Source organism: Rhinopithecus roxellana, chromosome 11, assembly GCF_007565055.1.
Source record: "Rhinopithecus roxellana isolate Shanxi Qingling chromosome 11, ASM756505v1, whole genome shotgun sequence".
In the NCBI taxonomy this organism is placed as follows: Eukaryota; Metazoa; Chordata; class Mammalia; order Primates; family Cercopithecidae; genus Rhinopithecus; species Rhinopithecus roxellana.
In genome coordinates, this window is record NC_044559.1 from 4,877,151 (window position 1) to 4,896,825 (window position 19,675).

Sequence of the window (19,675 nt, forward strand, 5' to 3'; positions counted from 1 at the left end):
ATACCAGTTCTTTACTGGATACATGTTTTGTAAATATTGTCTCCCAGTCTTGGCTTGTTTTTTTAAATATTAACTATGTCTTTCTTACAGCAAAAGTTTTAATTTTTATAAAATTCAGCCTATAACATTCTTCCATAGCCTCACATTTTTATATTTAAATCTATTATCCATTCTTGTATATTGTGTAAACACAGTGTCTATATTCTTTTTTTGGATGTGGATGTTCAATTGTTCCATCACTGTTGAAAATATGGTTTTGTGCGTGTGTGTGTGTGTTTCTGTGTGAAGTTATATCTTGCGTTATGAGTATACCGTGTTTGGTTTATTTATTCACCCACTGATAAACTTGGGGTTGTCTACAGTTTAGTGTTATAAATAAGTTTGCCATGGACACGTGTAAACACATTCTTGTATGTATATGTGCCATAATGTTTTCTGCTTAAAGAGCAACAGTAGAATAAGTAGGTAAAACAGTGGGTGTCTATTTAACTTTGTAAGAAACAGTCCATTTTTTTTTCCCAGAATGACTACATCATTTTACTTTCCTACCATCAGTATTTGAGAGTTAGTTGTTCTAAATCATCACCCACACACATGATAATGAGTATTTTTAATTGTACTTATTCTAGTAGGTGTGGAATGGCATCTCATTTAATTTGTATTTCTCCAATGGCTAAAGATATTGAACATCTTTTGATGTGATTGCCTGCTGTCTCTGAATTTCCTCTGGCAAAGTATGTGTTCAAATATATTCTTTTCCTTATTGTTTATTATTGGTCTGCAATTTTCCTTATAATTGAGTTTACATATTTTAGATACACATTCTTTATCAGATATAATTTGGAAATGTGTATTCCTAGTTTGAGGCATATAGGGTAGAAACATAGAATTTTTTGTTTTTATGAAGTCGTATTTATTGTTGTTATAATTGTTTTATCTGTTTGTTCTCTAGGTTGTTTTGGGCCACATCTAAGCAATCTTTGTCTAGCCAAAAGCCACAAATAATTTCTCATTTTTTGGCTTCTGGAAGATGTACAGTTAAATTTTATATTTAGGACTGTTATCTAATTTGATTAAATTGCTCTCTACAATATATTTGAATTGATGAAAAATTAGTAAATATTAATAGTTTTTAAAGTAGCCAAATCTTGCAACTTATATGTAATAGAGAAGACTAGAAAATTCCCCATATTTATTTCCTCTTACTTCATACTACTAAAATGTGTATTTAGACATTTGGTTTCTCAGATAAACATTACATTCCCCAGTATATGGTTCTATCTGGCTTGGTGACAACATGATGAACATTTAAGATGTGAGCAGAAGTAATACATACACATTCTTTTTAATGTCTTTAATTGAATGGGATATTGGCCCATTTTTTCCTCCAGTTTATTGATACACTGAATATTGACATGTTATTTTCCAATATTGAGACAATCAATGACACGACTTTAAGAGTAACGATGTAAACATTATAGAAGTTGTCTGAGTTTATCAACAATCCCCTGGATTAGAGTCCCCTACCAGTCCTAGGTCATCTAATATACAGACACTGTGTTCAGTAGAAATATATATATATATATTTTTTTATTATACTTTTAAGTTCTAGGGTACATGTGCACAACATGCAGGTTTGTTACACAGGTATACATGTGCCGACTTGGTTTGCTGCACCCATTAACTCGTCATTTACGTTAGGTATTTCTCCTAATGCTATCCCTCCCCTCTCCCTCAACCCCATGACAGGCCCTGGTGTGTGATGTTCCCCACCCTGTGTCCAAATGTTCTCACTGTTCAGTTCCCACCTATGGGAATACATTTTTAAATCATTTTTTAAAGGTTTTATTACATTCTGATAGAACATTCTCAGAAAGAATAAATAATTTAATACAAGAAGTGGGCCACTTCATGTAACAAAACAAACAAACCACCACTACCGCAACAACGAAAAACACTAATGAACATGGTTTTAGCTTTGCAACAGCATGACAGACTAGCAAGTTAATGACATTTGTTATGCCACAGAAAATATTTGTTGAATTATCACTCTAATGACTTTATATAAATCAACTCATTATCAACATTAGAAAAGATGATTAAAAAATACTTCAGTACATTCACGTGTTGGCTTGTTAACATTTTTAAGAGTCCATAAGAGAAAAATGCATCCAATGTTGACAAAAATATTTTTCGAGTACCTTGTGGGTATGTACAACTAACTACTTTGTGAACAAAAGTCACTATATAATTATATAATTTCTGACACTTAAAAAAGTTTATCGTGCAAAAGAAGATATATATTCTAATACTAAATCCGCATATAAAATAACTGACATTTAAATAATTTAAGATGTTCTTTTATATATTTATATTAAAAACATTACAGAGAATAAAAAAGGTATTATACAGGCTACTTATGGTTTTTGATGTTTGAATCTACAATACATGTGTCAAAGATTGTGGAAATAAATCAAACAATATATTCAATTGGACTTAACTGCATTATTAAACACTAAGTGTTGTATACCATCTGTTTGCACATAACACTCTTTAATTTAGGTAAAATTATTATCATAAAGTTATATGAATTTATTTTATTCCATGTTATTATTTACATATTGTTAGGAACATTTGCTTAAAAATCATGTTTGGACATAGTAAGTATCAGATACTTTACATCCTTTGAATCAGTTATTTTATAATAGTATATACTGAACATCATGACTCCTTTTCAAACACAAATAATGCAATACAAATTGGACAAAAAATTCAGGGAAGATCTGGGATCAAAAAGGAGGTATTGAAACATCACTTGTACTCCATAATTATATACAAATATTTTGTACCCATAATATTTAAAATACAAAAAATTAAAAGGTATATTTTCCTCAAAGTGCATGCTTCTTCTGCTATGCAAAACTGCAGGATATGGAAAGAGGTGTATTAAAACACTGAATCACTTTATGTGGAGGATAAAAGGGATGGTACCAAATGTACCCCTTCAAGTAGTGCACTGATACATTCAATACAAATGATGTATTAATTTCAAGATAACATGAGAAAGTTAAATTATCTAACTTATTTCAAACTAAGGGAGAGTATGTTCTCATTATTACAAGCCAGAATTCTGCTTATCCATTTCTATTATTAGAAAAAACACAATTTGTATTCTTGTCTTAAAAATAGACACCTTGATATAATTATCTGTAAATGTAGCATGATAGTCTGTTTACAGAGTTTATATCATTCCAAGACTACATTTCTAAAGTGAGAAAATATTAAAGGATATAAACTCACTCCTCTCTACAAAATTCCATATTTTTTATGCAATGGCTTTAAAATGTATGGAAGGGGAGCATGGAAACAATCCATACCTGGAAAGCATTCTATCCGTGCCTTTGAAAAGGTTATCTAGTACTAGATTCTCATCAGTGCCTGGCTATGTAATGTGTATAGCTTAAGATTTTTAAGAAAGAAGGATAAAGTGCTCAATATAAATTATTTCAAGCACTTTTATTCGAATATTGAGTTATATGTTTGCTTTCTGTAAGTCCTTTTATCTATAAAATAATAGTTGAGAAAGGCAAATAGAATATGTGGAGGAATTAAAAATTCAATTGTACGGTGGTAAATGAAAACCAAATTTTTCATTCACCACATTAAATATAAATGGGTATTACACTCAATTTAAGCAGCAAAGTTGCTTTCTGTTTTTTTTTGAGACAGAGTCTCACACTGTCTCCTGGGCTGGAGTGCAGTGGCACCATCTTGCTTCACTGCAACCCCCGCCTGCCAGGTTCAAGCCATTCTCCTGCCTCAGCCTCCCGTGTAGCTTCTTAAGATGTGAAGATTTTTAAATTAAGATGATTCTTGGGATAAGCCATCTTGTGGTGGTTAAAGATTTTTATTTACATATTTTTTATAATTTTTAAACTTATTTTCAGGTCAATGGCACATGTGTAGGTTTGTTATATAAGTAAACTAGTGTCACAGGGTTTTGTTGTGCAGATTATTTCACCACTCAGTACCCATTAATTAAGCCTAGTATTAATTGCTTTTCCTGATCTTCTGCTTCCTCCCACCCTCCACCCTCCCAGAGGCCCCAGGGTCTGTTTCCCTCTATGTGTTCATGTGTTCTCACAATTTAGCTCCCACTTGTAAATGAGAACATGAAGTATTTGGTTTTCTGTTCCTGCATTAGTTTGCTAAGGATGAAGGCCTCCATCCAGCTCCATCTGTGTTCCTGCAAAGGACTTGATCTCACTCTTTTTCATGGCTGCCTACTATTCCATGGTATATATGAACCACAAAATAAAGATGGTTCTTAACTTTTAAATTAAGATTTTTAAATTAAGACTGAATCTTGATTTTTAAATTAGGATGGTTTTAAGATAGTTTTATAGATGGATTAGACAGATAAATAATGTATCTAGATAGGTGGAGATATCTAGTGATAGCTATCTCTATCTAGATATAGATGTTTTCTATATAGACCTATCTATCTATATATGTATATATCTATATATGTCTACACATATCTCTATACACATATAGATATATATTTATATCTACATCTGTATTTCTACATGTATATAGGTATGTATACATCTACATGTATATATGTATATAGATATATACATAGACATCTGTATATATGCATATACATATCTATCTTTGTCTACATGATATAGATATCATATACACAAACATATATATCAGTATGTAGATATATATGTAGATGTTCATATAGAGATATCTGCATATATACATTTGTATATAGATATAGACATATAGATATAAATATAAACATATCTATATATGTATATAGATACATATATATAGCTATACCTGTAGAAGATATCTACTATCTTCTATCTGTATATTTTCTACTATCTATAGAATCATCTTAATTTAAAAATTTTTCATAAATGTACATAAAAGGTAATCAAACACAAGCCAAGTGAAAATTTGTTTAGCTATGTTAATATCAGACAAAAGAGATTTTAAGGCAGAAATTATTACCTGAAAGGAAGATGTATCCATCATCCATATAAAAGAATCAATTCTTGAGGAAGTTGTCAAACTTGTGTATGTATATTCACTCACACACAGTTAACACACATTTACAATTTTTATAGAACTAAAAGAAGCAATAGCCACATCTTCAATCATAAAGACTTTAATATACCTTTTTCAATAACTGATAGCAAAAAGGATACAAAATATCAATAATAATACAGAAATTTAAAGCAGTAGGATTAAATATTTTGACATAAAAACTACACCCAAAAATAGCAAAACACACAATTTATTATAATGTATTTGGAACATGTTTCAAAATTTACCACAGCTATCTATAGATATCTCTGTCTAGGTAGACAGATGATAGATAGATAGATAGATGATAGGTAGGTAGATAGATAGATAGATAGATAGATAGATAGATAGATAGATAAGATAGACAGATATAGGCTGAGGTTAGGCCCAAAACAAGAATCAATAAATACCAAAAATTTGAAATCCTTGACAGTGTTTTTTGTACAACGTTATTAAGCTGGAAATCTGTAGCAAGACTTTGGAAGTGAACAAATGTTTGGAAATTAAACATCATATTTCTAAGTTATTCATGGATCAAAAAAGTTACAGTGAACATTAACATATATTTTGAATTTAATAAAAAGGAAAGTAAAAATACTGCTTGTAAAAGTTGGGAGGCTTAGGCAAATCTCAGCTTGGAGATAAATGTATATGGTTACATAAATATGTTTAAAAATTAAAGCTTGAAAATTAATAATCTAATCATCAATCTCAAAAATTTAAAATGTGATGTCAAATTAAATCCAAAGAATTAGAAAAGAGAAGATACATAAGAAGCAAGAGAAAAGGAAATAATCATAAAATAAATGAAATCAGCAAAAGCCAAAGTTACTTTGAAAAGATTGATAAAAATATACCATGACTATGCATGAAATTAAAAAAGAGTATCCACAAATTCTAAATATCATGAATAACAACAAGGAAATCATTATAGATTCTATAGTCATGAGAGAGAAAAAGAGAATGTAATAAGTCACTTTAAGTCAAAAATTTTGAAATAATTTGATGAAACAGATACATTTCTAGAAAATCATTAATAGTGACACAAGAATAAATAGCAAATCTGAGTAGCTTTATATCATTAAAAATGAAATCATAATTAAAGCTTTCCAAATGTAGTGAGTCTAAATCAAATAAAATATTAAAAATCTGAAATGTTTCTAGGAAGAAACATTGAATTCCTAATATAAAATATAACATATCATATGCAATCCCTTTACTGAAAATTGTGAAATTTTATTGAGAGAAATTAAAGACATTCAACAGAAATAAAGATGTACTATGTTCCTATGTAATTCCTTGTATTAGAAGAAAGATTCAGTATTTTAAATAAATCTATATTTGTAATACACTGAAAATCATAATACTGTGATTAGTAGTAGCATAATATATCTGCATTATATTTGGTGGCAACTGAAAAATTGACTATAAAATGCAAATTAAAATGCTGTGTATAGATAACTTTGAAGAAAAAATATAATGTGAAGACTTCCACTATTTAAGTTTTTATAAATGTATATTAATTATGAGATTATGGAAAAGGTACAAGTATAGACATTTCAGTGAAACAGTATAGAGAGCTCATAAAGAGAACAACACAATATATTTAGCTGATTTGTGAAAAAATAGTGCTTCAGTACAGTGAGGAAAAGATTCATTTTCAATAAATTGTGCTGTCTTTCATACATCCATACAGAGAAAAATGATTATTAACATCCAACCTCACAACATACACAAAAATTATTTCATATAGAAGCCAATGTGTAACATAAAACAGTACAGTTTTTAAAAAGTAATATAGAGGACACTTCTATGACCTTAAGATTTAAAAAAAAAGACTCAAAAACTAACCACTGAAGGCTAATAAATAAGATAAAGATAAATAGGTTAATAAATAGTAATAAAGTAACATAAAAAATAAGGATTTGTAATCATAAAATAACTCACTAAGAGTGAAAAGGCAAGCAACAGAATGGAAAACGAAATTTGCTAACATAAACACAGTGAGAACTCTTGATCAAAAGATACTTTTTAAACTCTACAAATGAATTTTTTGAAAAAAAAAAATATGGCCAGGTACGGTGGCTCACGCCATTAATCCCAGCAGTCTGGGAGGCCAAAGTGGGAGGGCCACTTGAGTCCGAGAATTTGAGACTTGTCTGGGCAACACAGTGAGAGACCACTGTCTCTACAAAAAAAATTTAAAAATTTAGCCAGGCATGGTGGCTCTGGCCTGTAGTCCCAGCTACTCCTGAGTAGCTAGGCTCTTTTAAGTCTGAGAGGTCAAGGATGCAGTGAGCTCTGATCAACCACTGCACTGAACCTCCCACATTTCCAAGAGTACAAAATACAGAAGACACATAAACTCAAATACACACAGAACCACAAACTAGTTTTATCAAATACATATAAGTCCACCTCACAAACACTGAGAACACACATAAGAGTGGCAACACCAAATTCTGCGAGCATTACATTTCACAACAGACACAGAGGACCACTAAGTCTTAATATACCCAAAACCCCTCATATACATACTCACAAACTACCCATGAATACACACCCCACCCTCCCAGATAAAACCCATACAACACAAAAAAACCCACAAAAACACCAATAAAACTCTAATATACACACACAACTTTCATATACCCGTGGGCACATACACATTCACGCAAATATCCTCAATCCCTGAATGTATAAATCCCCGAAACACTATCCAATCAATATGCTACATCTCCGGAATACAACCTCCTCACTTCATCCCCCTAAACATGCCCAAACACATGTACGAACACCCTAGCGTTCTCCAAAGCAATACACTTTAAATACTAACAATCCCATATGCTATAAAGACTTAGATAATTCGTCTGTCTGCTGATAAATATACACACAAACCAGTATACACTCCCAAGATGCACAGAAATATCTCCAGCATATCATTTATGAATACCCATAAAAACACTTCCCAATCCCAAATTATCCCAATCTAGTATGAACCAGCTCCCACATTGCCAAGTACTAACCAATAACCATATCACATACCTCTAATAGATATAAATTCAACTCTCTCACTCTCCTGTATAAAAAGAGAACCCCATCTCTCTATCAGACACACACATGCAAATTCCCAGAATATACAACCCTAATAACCAGTTACTGAAAAATACAAGCACATAGCTCCACAAAGCATTCATCTAAACTGCCATGCCCTTGAACACACACACAAACTCAATACTCAGGTAGTTCTCTACATGCCCTACATATAACCACAATTAACTAACACGCCACAAATATGCAAACATGCCACCTCATATTCCCAAATACACATACAGTTCCACAATACCAGCACATATGTAATCATACTTCCAAATGCTCACACAGAAATGACTCCATCTTCCAAGACACAGAATCATACAAACTCCACCTCACAAGTGCACACATTCATCCTACCAGTCCCCCAGTAGACATGGATCTGCCCTCACACATTGAAATAGCCATACACACCCCCTGAAAATCATAAAAAGAAACACGCATCACCATGCAACATGTCCTGAGTACACAAATGGTCTTCCTACATTTCCCAAATACGTAAACCAGGGTGTACATCCACAAAAATAGACACAAGCACTTTCTCTATTATTGCCCATGTGCACAAGATAATTCTTCCAAATCTGCCAAACATTAGACAAATACAAATCCCCAACATTCATCTGAGAAAACACAAGGAAAATACATCTTCACAACCCAAATCACAAATATCTAACCCCAATTCTTCTGGTATACATATCTTACATCTCATATCCTCCAAATATAAACTCTCACTCCTACACACTCTCACAAAAACAGTTATGACCTTCTTTTTGGGGGGCAGGGAATGGAGTCTCGCTCTGTCGCCCAGGCTGGAATGCAGTGGCACGATCTGGGCTCACTGTAACCTCCGCCTCTTGGGTTCAAGTGATTCTTCTGCCTCAGCCTCCCAAGTAGCTGGGCATGCGCCACCGCACCCAGCTAATTTTTGTATTTTTAGTAGAGACGGGGTTTCACCATGTTGGCCAGGCTGGTCTCCAACTCCTGACCTCAGGTGATCCGCCCACCTCAGCCTCCCAAAGTGCTGGGATTACAGGCTTCAGCCACCGCGCCCGGCCCAGTTATGACCTTTAATCTGCAATCTCCAGACAGACACCACCAACCCACACATGTGAATACATATTAGATTCTCGCCAATTAAATACATATCAAATTCCAAACTAAGAATTCATACAAACACAACTTCACATACACAAAACCACTCCCACAAATCTCACATCCTCCAAAATCCAAAATAAATCTTCCTGACATTCTCAAGTACACACTAACCCAACCACCCAAGATACATACGTGTGTGCAGTAAATTTTAGATACATGTGTAGCCTACAATTGACAAATAATATACCACTACTTTTTATTTGTAAATGCCACATAAGTAAGCGATTCTTATAGAAGCTTTTCTTGACTTTGGCCACACTCTTGCATCCACAAACAACTTGTGCTACTAAGTGAACAGACTATGACTAATGGCCTGTTCTTCCACTTCGCAGCTGCTCATATCATTGACAAATGAGTGTATTAGAACATGCATGCTGGCTGATCATTCTGATCAAGTCAACAAGCTTCACAACTTACCCAATGAGGTCATCCCTGAGAACTTCACTGATTTTACGAGGACAGGAGCGACTTCTTTGCTGAACTGCATCACGGTTTCAACTGCTGAGGTTTTCCTCAAGCTTTTGCATTGTTTGGAATGTGAGAGGCACGGCCAAGACACACTTTGGGGTTCCCACTGCATTGTGAAACCCTCCCCCCTCACTTCAGGGCCAGGCTAGCAAGGGAAAGGAGCAAGGCCTGGGCGTCCCGCAGGGCCTCCCCTAGGAAAGCTATGAACGCTCCCGCCTTGAGCGCAGCCACAGGCCTGCTCTGGTCACAATGTGGGGTCGCCCCGCGGACACTGGTGACCAGTGGGAGCATGAGCAGGAGGCGATTACCTTCTAATCACACTTGGCTTTATTTTTAGGTAACACCAAGAAGGACGCCATGAGAGCGAAGGCGGTTGGGTAACCGCCCTTTGCTCTCGCGCTGCGCCTCTCCCCGCCATGAACCGCCAGCAACAGACGCTGGGAGCGGTTGAGGGCGCCCGCGGCGCGCTGGAACCCCGCCTGCCTCAAGGCTCGTGCGCAGGCGCACGGGGCAGGCCTGGAGCCCACCCTGGGAGCGCCCCGCTGGAGATGGGGAATTGGAGGGATGAGGTACCTGGGTGCTTCCTGGGGCCAGACAAGGCCTCCTCATTTGAACCTCCATGACCGTGCCTCTGAGAAACCAGTGCGTCCGCAACGGCCACTCCCAGTTTTCAGTAATACAAACCTGCAGTCCATGCACTTAGGGAACACTCTTGCTGAAAGGTTTACCTTTGGAGGGTTTATCCTAAAGCAGAGTATCCTCAAATTGCATGTCTTGCATTCCCTTTGGACTGCATTTATTTCATTCCTGCTCATTCCTTTCATAAAATAGTATGCCCTGTTTTCCTACTCAGTCTGGAGATTCCATTAAAGAACATTTCTGGCAAAGAATTTTAGACCTGAAAACACACTTCAAAATATACTTTCTTCTGACTCCATTCCCAGAGTTTTTCCGACTGCATTCAAACGATTTCTAGAAATGTTTTTGTTATAGCTTTGATCAATTTCAGTTGACAAAGCAGCAGATAGTAAGGGAACAATTCCACACTCCCCCACCCCCGACTCTGCAACACAGTGCAGAATTCCAGTTGGCAATAAAAAACTAGTAGAGAAGCAAGTCAGTGACTCGAGTTTGTAATAGCTTCAGAAGAAACTTTAATCGTCACATCCTTTCTGCTCATTTGCAGGATTGCTATCATCTGTCTCCATGTGGTAACACTGAAGAGCCTTCATGTCTACGCCGGCCCAGGGCCTCAAATGCAGAGACTGAGAGCTGGGCAGGACACAGCATGGAGCCAGCATTCCTCTACTGTTCCCTGATGGGGTGGAAGAGCATGTGTCCTATGAACAGGTGATCCAAGCCCTGAGATGTTCTTTCTCAACAGTCAGTGTGGCCCAGGACTTTTTATGGGCATGCTCAGAGAGCAGTGGCCAGAGGACTTCTAGCCACCACCTCCCATGGCCAGTCTTCACAAATTACCTTTGGCTAATTTGATTGTCTCTCCTCCTGGGGTCTAGGACTTCAGACATGTACAGAAGTGATTGCAGAATTGAGACAAGACACTGTTCCACAGTATATTTTTTGTATACTGGTCAGAAAAAGACTCATTCAAATCCTGTATCAAAGCCATGTGTGAGAATCTTGAGAAAGCATCAGCTGACTGACTTGACAAGGGAGGAAGCAACCAAGAATTCTGAGTATGATATTTTTGCCTCAACATCCCTCTTAGATGAAGTTATTGATTGAAAATCATTTAAGTTTGCCCCGTGATGAAAGATCTAGTCCTCAGAAAGATCTCCAAAGCGTTTACGGTTTGTTTTGTTTTGTTTTGTCAAGTTTACCATGATTTTGCTTGAATTGCTCTCTGTTGATCTTCTCAGCTAAGATCGAGATAGAGTTGCACAGCGGAAGAGGGCTGCGTGTAAGAAGGCAGTTCTGTGTCAGAGGACAAAAGGCCTGGGAGCACCCAGGCAGGCAGTCACTGTGTGGAGGTCACTCCCTTCTCAGTGGCTGCTGTGGAGGCATTTCAAAGAAATGCTTGCTGGACCATTCAGGTTTAGAGTTGGGACAAAACCAACAATTCATGAGGATATTGGACAGGAGTTAGGAAATGACCTCACACAGCTGGGGCAAGGAGGGGAGAACCTGGGCTTGAGACTTGCAATCAATCCACCGCCTGCCCCTGCAGTGTGGTCCCTGTTACATTTTCCTGCAACTCTGCCTTCTTGAGTCCAAATGTCTTCGAAAGGGGTAAACGCTTCGTAAGTGCCAACAGGGTGTGTTTCAGTGAATGTTAGCAATGTGCACCGGTCTGGCTGAAGGCCTCTTCCGTTCCCCAACACCCTCCCATCAGTGCAAAATTACCCCGCCCAGCAGGGAGTGACGTGTGTGTCTCAGAAGATTTTGTTGCTGTGGTCTGAATACTCATTCCTCATCTCCTTTGACTGGTTTCCTAACACTCCCCTTGTTCACAACACAGAACATGAGTGTTCTTTCCTGTCATTTTGACGCTGATAAACGGACAGTGATTCTCAGTGTGAAAATGAGAATGAAGTTTTTTTAAAAACAGGCTACAATAATTCCCACTCAGAGAAGCACATGCGATGACACTAGATTCCAAACAACAAGAATGTATGGTGAAGATGAAGCCAACAGTGAGCTGACAGAGGCCAGCCGGGATTCACACATGTGAGGGGATGCATGGGAATGGGGATGGGACATTGGTGGATAGCATCCTGGCTTGTCTCAGAATGAACATAGGTTGTGGATTTCTAACTCCTATAGAAACCAGAGCTCTAGGAATTGTAAGCTGCTTTATGTTAGGAAAGAAAAAGACGATGTTCTGCCCTCCTGTCCCTTACAACTGTGCTTGCTACCACTAAACCTGGAAGCTGAGAAGGGTATAATGGCTACTCCTGACTTCCTCTCATCAAATCAGCCTGCTATTGTTTTCTGCAATGGTTGTGTTTTGTGGTGAAGCCAAGATTCACACCTGAGTCTCCTTACCACAAGTTCTCACTCTCCCAGTGGAGAGTTAACAATAATCACTTCATATGTTGCACTTTTTTGGGAAGAGTTACTAGATAAAGTGCAAGATCCCAGTGAAATGTGACAAACACAGATAAAGGAAAAAGATTTTTTTGTAAAAGTATACTCTAAATATCACATGGATCACAATTATAATAAAAACTAATTCACTGTTTATCTTGAGTTCAAATTCCACTTGGTATTCATTATTCATGCTTGCTAAATCCTGCCACTCTATTCTTTTGATTTTAAGGAATGGAACAATGTCTTCTTCTAGGAATTTACCTACAGAAATAGAGGAGCCACATTACTAGGATAAACACAGTCATTGTAAATATCAGGAAAACATTGGAACATACTAATATATTAATTTTTACCCCAAAAAACCTGAAAGCATTTTTAGACAGCAAAAATAGCTTCATTATGCTTTTGATTGCATAATATATCTCTGGAAAGATGAAAAACAATCAGATAACACTTGTTTCCTCCAGGAAAGAAAATGTGGTGGCCAGGGAAAAGAGATGGGAGGAAGGCTGGTCGTTGCCTATTCCACTGTGCACAGTTTGAATTTGGAACCATGCAAAAGTATTGTTTGGTTAAATTAAAATCATTCAAAAGATAAAAAATAAACATTTAACACCAGCACAGTATGCTGGGAAACAAAATGAAAGGATTTCTGGTCTTGGTGCTATCGGTCTCATAGCCACTCTTTCCTGGATTGAGGCTTTCCAGCTAAGGGGATGGGAAGTAAGGCTGGCCTGCTGGTGTGGACAGAGATTCCAGCGACATACATGACCCGGGGGCATAAGGATTGCTTCCGAAACAATGATGAGCACACAACCACCTAATAGCCTGGATCGGCTGAGACCATCCTGATTTCAAACAGCCAGTCCCCTTGCCTTCCTAAGAACCCCTGTGTTTTCAGACTGAAAACATGTTCTGAATTGTGTTCAGGAAGTGCATCCCCTGTTGAAATTCATCAAGAGTGGGAAAGAGCCAAAGTGGGAAGGAGCATGGGTTGATTAGCACAAAAGTAGGTCTGTTGATAAAGAATGGAAGTAAAGGGGAAATCAGGTATAAGCTTTTGCTGTGAGTCAGGACAATTTGAAAGTTGCCTAAAGAGATGCACACCATCTGTGTTGCTGCCGTCCAGTTCGAAGGGAAACTCAGGTTCTTGCCTAATGGCTGAAGCCCTTCACAGAATGTCCCCCACCCCTACCAGCTGCCCACTGCCCCTCCCCCTCTGCAGAATGTCTGGGGTCCTGTGTTCCAAACCTATTTAAATTCAAATTTTCCCTGCTCCACTTGGACTCAGGAGCATCTGTTGAGCCAGGTCACTCTCTTGGTCCTACCCTTGACTTTTCTCACTGCGGAAACTGCCAGACAGCGGTGGTCAGTGCCCAGCCTGAGGGGATGGCTTCAAATGGAGGTGAGCCTATAGGGATGGGGGCATTATCCGAGTCTGCCATGCCTCAACTCCTTGGGAATTCAAATTTGACACTGCCCCTGGGGACAGTTGATAGGGCTGATGTTGAGGAGGGAGGGAGCACTGGATGTCCCCAAGGACATCACACCTGGGGATGGCCATGGCACCCTGAGTCTGTGGTTAGGGAGGACGAATCCTTAGAGGTGGACCAAGATGCTTAGGGGAATACACCATGTAGGGGAAAGGATGGAGTGGATGGATTGATCCTTTCTAGAGGGAGACAGGTCATGTCATTGTGTGTTTGTAGGGAGTGGTGGGATCGTGTTGTGATGGTGGCCCCGGGAGGATGACTGGCAAGCCTGAGTCCTGTGCCGTGTCTTCAGGCACCTGGAAGGTGCCCTTCCATACTGTTCAGAGGGATTTAGACTGGGGTTTTCTAGATCTTAGGGAGGAGTGGGGAGAAGTGGTCTCAGCCAGAAAACTGTTGGGTGGGTTAACTGTGACAGACCTTGTAGTGACTGGGTGGGCGAGGCTGGGGGCTACTCAGCCCAGTAACTGCCACAGCCCAGAGCCTCTCAGCTCCCTCCCAGAGCTGGCTTCTCTGTCAGTTCAGGTAGCTGTTGGCTTTGATTTAACAGGGGTGGGGGCAGATGGGGAAGTTCAGGCAACACAGGGCCTGGGCTTCCTGAGTTATTCTGAATTGCTTGCCCTTTTGTGGAAGCTCAGGTCTTCAGACCCACTTCCTCTTGTCTGCTAGCTCATGGCCTGTCCTCTGCACTTTGTGTTACTGTGGAGATGAAGAATTTGCTCCTATTCCATTTATACAACCTCATGAACGGGGGACAGGTGTGGATTCTTGCTGGTTCTCAGTGGAAGGGTCTGGAAAGCCTGGTTTCTACTCCTTCCTCTACTCCGAAGGAGAGTAGCGCACAAATAGGAAGATGGTTCTCTTAATATTATTATTCAAGTTAGGATGTGCATGTGCCGTATCCCTTATTCCCCTTGACTAGAGACTGCATGAGGTGCTAGTGAATAGGGATGAGTTCCAGACAACTTTGCCTCACCTGGTCCGTGGCCCAAGAACCGCTTGTTCTTGGTTTGCCACTATGTTCAGTTATTGGGAGCTTAAAGGAGAAGGACCAGAGATGGGCTCCTTGTCCCACTACCTATTGTAACCTGAGCAGCAGCTGTGAAAATCCCTAGACACCTCCCCTGATAGCCCTGCTGCTCACCATTTGCTGGCTGTGTTCTAATCGTGTGCAGCTGTTGCTGGCTGTGCAGTGACACTATCTCAGGGGACTCCACCACTGCCTCTCAAACCTGCTCCCTGGGAACAGAGCTTCCTGAGTGGCAGCTGGGACCATCAAGTACTGAGGAAAGGGTGGCCCGAATCTGACCCCTATTTAGCACTTGCTGCTGGTGGTGCCAGGGCAATCACTTGTATGCTGGGCATGACGAGTTATGGATTATCTTCAGGGTTCGTAGGGCACTGGTTTGGGAAAGATTTCCATCCAGTGGTTTTCTTTTGTTGTGTTTGAGCAACAAAAGACAGAGGTTTACAAGAGCTTCAGGAAAAGAAAGATTGAAGAGGAGATGGGGCCATAATATTCGGAAGCTCCTGACTTCCTGTCGGCCTTCTGAGTGCCAAGCACTGCCCTGGGGTAGGCCCCTCACCTGTTGCTGAGCACGCTGAGGACCGCCAAGCTGCTGAGAGACTCATCCCTGACCCATGGCTTGGGAGATCTTGTGAGGCTGACAGGGTCTGCCAGGGACACCCGAGGGAGAGCCTTGGGCAGCGAAGGCTTAGCTGTTGCTTCTTGGGGCACAGGGGTCAGGGAGTCTTGATGACCGGGGCCAGGCTCTCTAGTGGAGCGACTCTCCCATGGAGGAGTAGAGCATCCGATGCACACTCAGGGACACTTGCAAGCTGCACAGTTTCCCTGTCACATGCCCTCAGCTGTTGGGACTCCCCTCTGATTCCCCAGTGACTAGTGTGGACCTGGAGACCCCAGCTCATTCACCTCTTTCCTTTGTCTCCACAGCATACCCAGTGCTGGGACCGGCCGTGACCGTGAACCCTGGCACCTCCCTGTCTGTGTTCACGGCTCTGCCCTTCGCCACACCTGCTCCCGGCCCAGCACACGGGCCACCCCTCATGACTGCAGGGGTTCCTACAGGCGGCCCACTGGTGCTGTCTGCCTTGCCCAGCACATCTCTGGTGGCAGGACAGGATGGCCACGGCCCAAGTGGGGCCGCGGCTTCCAACGTCTTTGTCCAGATGAGGACAGAGGTGGGGCCTGTGAAGGCCCCTCAGGTGCAGACCTTGGTCCTAACTCAGGCCCCCCTCGTCTGGCAGGCTCCAGGCACCCTCTGCGGAGGTGTCGTGTGTCCGCCTCCCCTACTGCTGGCAGCTGCTCCTGTGGTGCCTGTTATGGCTGCCCAGGTGGTTGGGGGCACCCAGGCCTGTGAGGGAGGCTGGTCCCAGGGCCTTCCTCTTCCACCAGCACCACCACCGGCTGCCCAGATGCCCCCCATCGTGTCTTCAGGGAATGCTGGGCCATGGCCACAAGGGGCTCATGGAGAGAGCAGCCTGGCTTCCTCCCAGGCTAAGTCCCCACCAGACAACTCCTGCAACCCCAAGAGTGTCTATGAGAACTTCCGACTCTGGCAGCACTACAAGCCCCTGGCCCGGAGGCACCTTCCCCAGAGTCCTGACACCGAAGCACTTTCCTGCTTCCTCATGTGAGTGCCCTCGGGGCACCGGAGCTTGTCCTGCAGCTCACACGTAAAGAGGCTGCTGGATGGACAGGAGAGCTTGTTCATCCGCTGTTCAGGGGAGCTTGCAGGGCAGTTGTGAGAGTGATGGGTTGCACTATGGGAAGGTACATTTTCAACAACATTAATCTGGCTGTGGCTCAGGACAGACTGTCAGGGGCCTCATCTCAACTGCCCGTCACTGTCCCATGAGTCCAGTCAATCCTTACTTTCAATCATTTTCACAACAATATTTACAGAAGACCCAGGTCAGAGAGGGTTTCTGGTGTGACGTGAGCTATGGTTTGGGTTTAGGTCTTTGAGTACACACCCCAGTACCTCCCCTTGAACCCAGTATCGATGGCCAGGAGCACGTCACATCAGGCTGGGAGGAGGAGCTGCAGGGCCCAGAAAGAACCTGGTACATGCCCGCAGTTCTGCCGAGGTCCAGTTAGCACAGCGCTGGTGGAGCCTTCACATAGGGATGGTCTTGGGCCCCACACTGGGGTGGATGCTGGGCAGGTATTTGCATCTTCACCCTCAATCCCTCCTAGAAAAAGGGACAATGATGTGTCATTCAGGGAATGGTGAAGAGATGACTTGAGCTCACATATGACATGCATAGCACAGTGCCTGGAACATGCTATGACACATTATGTGATAGCAATTATGATTACTGTCCCCATTACTATCATTATCAGGACTAGGCCATCTAGGAGAGAACTCCCCAAAGCCACAGGCTCCAGTGATAGCTCTGAGTACACCACGAGCCCAGCAGCCCAGGGCCGTGGACTGTGGTGACTGTGAGGCAGCAACGTCAGCATCTGGAAGAGTTTGTGGTTTCATTCCCAGTCCCTGCCTCTCTCCACACTGCGGTGCCTCTGTGACCCTGTGTTTCCCGCTGATGAGCAAACGGGAGCTTGAGCACATCCACCTTGCAACACACTGGCCGTTCCCTTAGGGAAGTTTCCTGCCTGGGGTGTAGGTGAAAGGCGGCCCCATCTTCATCCCCAACAATCTCACTGCCCCCGCACCCTGGAACTGGTTGCATTCCCCCTTGGAGCGGAGTCCCGGTGCACTGGGAACCCCGATTCTTGGAGTGGAGCTGCCCCAGGCTCACGGGCCTTTGCCATGTCTCCTGTGGGAATGTGGGAAGCTGTACCTGGCTGCTTGCAGTGGGCTTGGACACGGCTCTGCTTTGGTTCTGGATGTGCGCTTCTGCTCCTCATGCTCCGGGACCCTGAGGCTGCGTCCCCAGGGGCTGCCTTACTCCAGAGTCCCCAGGAAGCTGGTTAAATACTCAGTCCTGACCCTGGAACCTGCACTTTAACCCTTGCTCCCAGGTCATTCTGTGTGCACGCTGTCTCAGTCAGCTCAGGCTCTGCCGTAACAAATCCCATAGACTGGGTGCTTTGTCAAGACACATTCATGTCTCCCAGTTCCAGAGGCCAGAAGTCCCAGATCAAGGTGACAGCAGATTGGGTGTCTGGTCAGGGCCCTCTTCCTGGCTGGAGAGAGCTGCCTCTGGCTGTGTCCCCTTGTGGCTGAGAGGAAGAGCCCTGGCGTCTTCTCCTGCCCTTATCAGGGCTCCGATTCCATGACTGGCACCCATGCTTATGACCTGCTCTGACCCTGACTGCCTCCAAATACTGACACACTGGCCCTGAGGGCTTCAGCACAGGAATGTTGGGGGCACACATGTTCCACCCGTAGTACTGAGTTCACTTCTCAACACTGAGGACCCGAGGGGCAGTCGGAGAGGCCACTTGGTAGCTTGTGTTGATGTTTGATCTTGCAGTCGTGTCCTGGGGCCTGAGGAGCCCACATGGGGGAGAACAGGACAGGGACGTGGCAGGACAGGTGTGGGGAGCACAGGGGCCAGGTGTTGGGACCAGGTCGGCTTGGGATGAACGGTGGGCTTATAGACTGGGACTGACTGCACTGGTTTACAGCCCAGTTCTCCGATCCCTGGGCCGGCGGAAGCCCACCATGACCCTGGAGGAGGGACTGTGGCGAGCCGTGCGGGAATGGCAGCACACAAGCAACTTTGACCGGATGATCTTCTACGAGATGGCGGAAAAGTGAGTCTAGGGTCCTGGGGGCAGGGCCCGCAGAGCAGGGTGAGAGTGAATGACAGAGGCCTGGTGGCCGTGGTGGCTTCTCAGCATGGAGCATGAGGAGGATGTGGACAAACACGAGACCCTCTGGGCCCCTGGCTCCATCAGGAAGCTGCTCCTACCACCTAGAGTGCTCTGGGCTCTCAGTCCTGACCTATTGGGAAGCAGCCCCTGCCTGGCCTGGGGCCTACCCCTGCCTTGACACTGGAGGTCATGGCGGGAGCAGCCAGCATCGCAGCCCAAAGTGGGTCACCTCCAGCTGTGGGGATGGGGAGAAGGGGTGCTAGTGACTATAGACAAGAGTGGGGGGCAGGCTCCTCACAGCAGTGGCCAGAAGTTGGTTTTCTCCCATTCCAGCCCAACCAGGGAGTTGGGTCAGGGAGACCTGTGCCCAGGACACCATGAGCCCCATCTCTGGCCTGACCGCCTTTGCTCCTGGGCAGTCCCCTCCATGAAGACAGACAGCAGCCTCAAGGGAAAGGGGCCCTGTCCTCTGGGCTCAGCTTGTGCTTCTTCCTGATCATGGGTCTCCCAG

At 42.4% G+C, this 19,675-nt stretch overlaps 1 protein-coding gene across 1 annotated transcript; it reads left to right on the forward strand.

Annotated features, from left to right (window-relative positions):
* The first annotated feature begins 14,068 nt into the window (after window positions 1-14,068).
* Window positions 14,069-19,108, forward strand: LOC104659274 (NUT family member 2D-like). Its single transcript, XM_030940040.1, has 3 exons — window positions 14,069-14,272; window positions 16,312-17,011; window positions 18,976-19,108. Exons 1-3 carry the CDS (start codon window positions 14,257-14,259, stop codon window positions 19,106-19,108), a joined length of 849 nt encoding a protein of 282 aa, XP_030795900.1. The 5' UTR covers window positions 14,069-14,256.
* The last annotated feature ends 567 nt before the right edge of the window (window positions 19,109-19,675 follow it).

Bases quoted from the DNA above. Each gene is read 5' to 3' on its own strand.
- LOC104659274 (XM_030940040.1), top strand. The intron at 17,012-18,975 runs GTGAGTGCCCTC...ACTGGTTTACAG, and splicing joins GCACTTTCCTGCTTCCTCAT to CCCAGTTCTCCGATCCCTGG.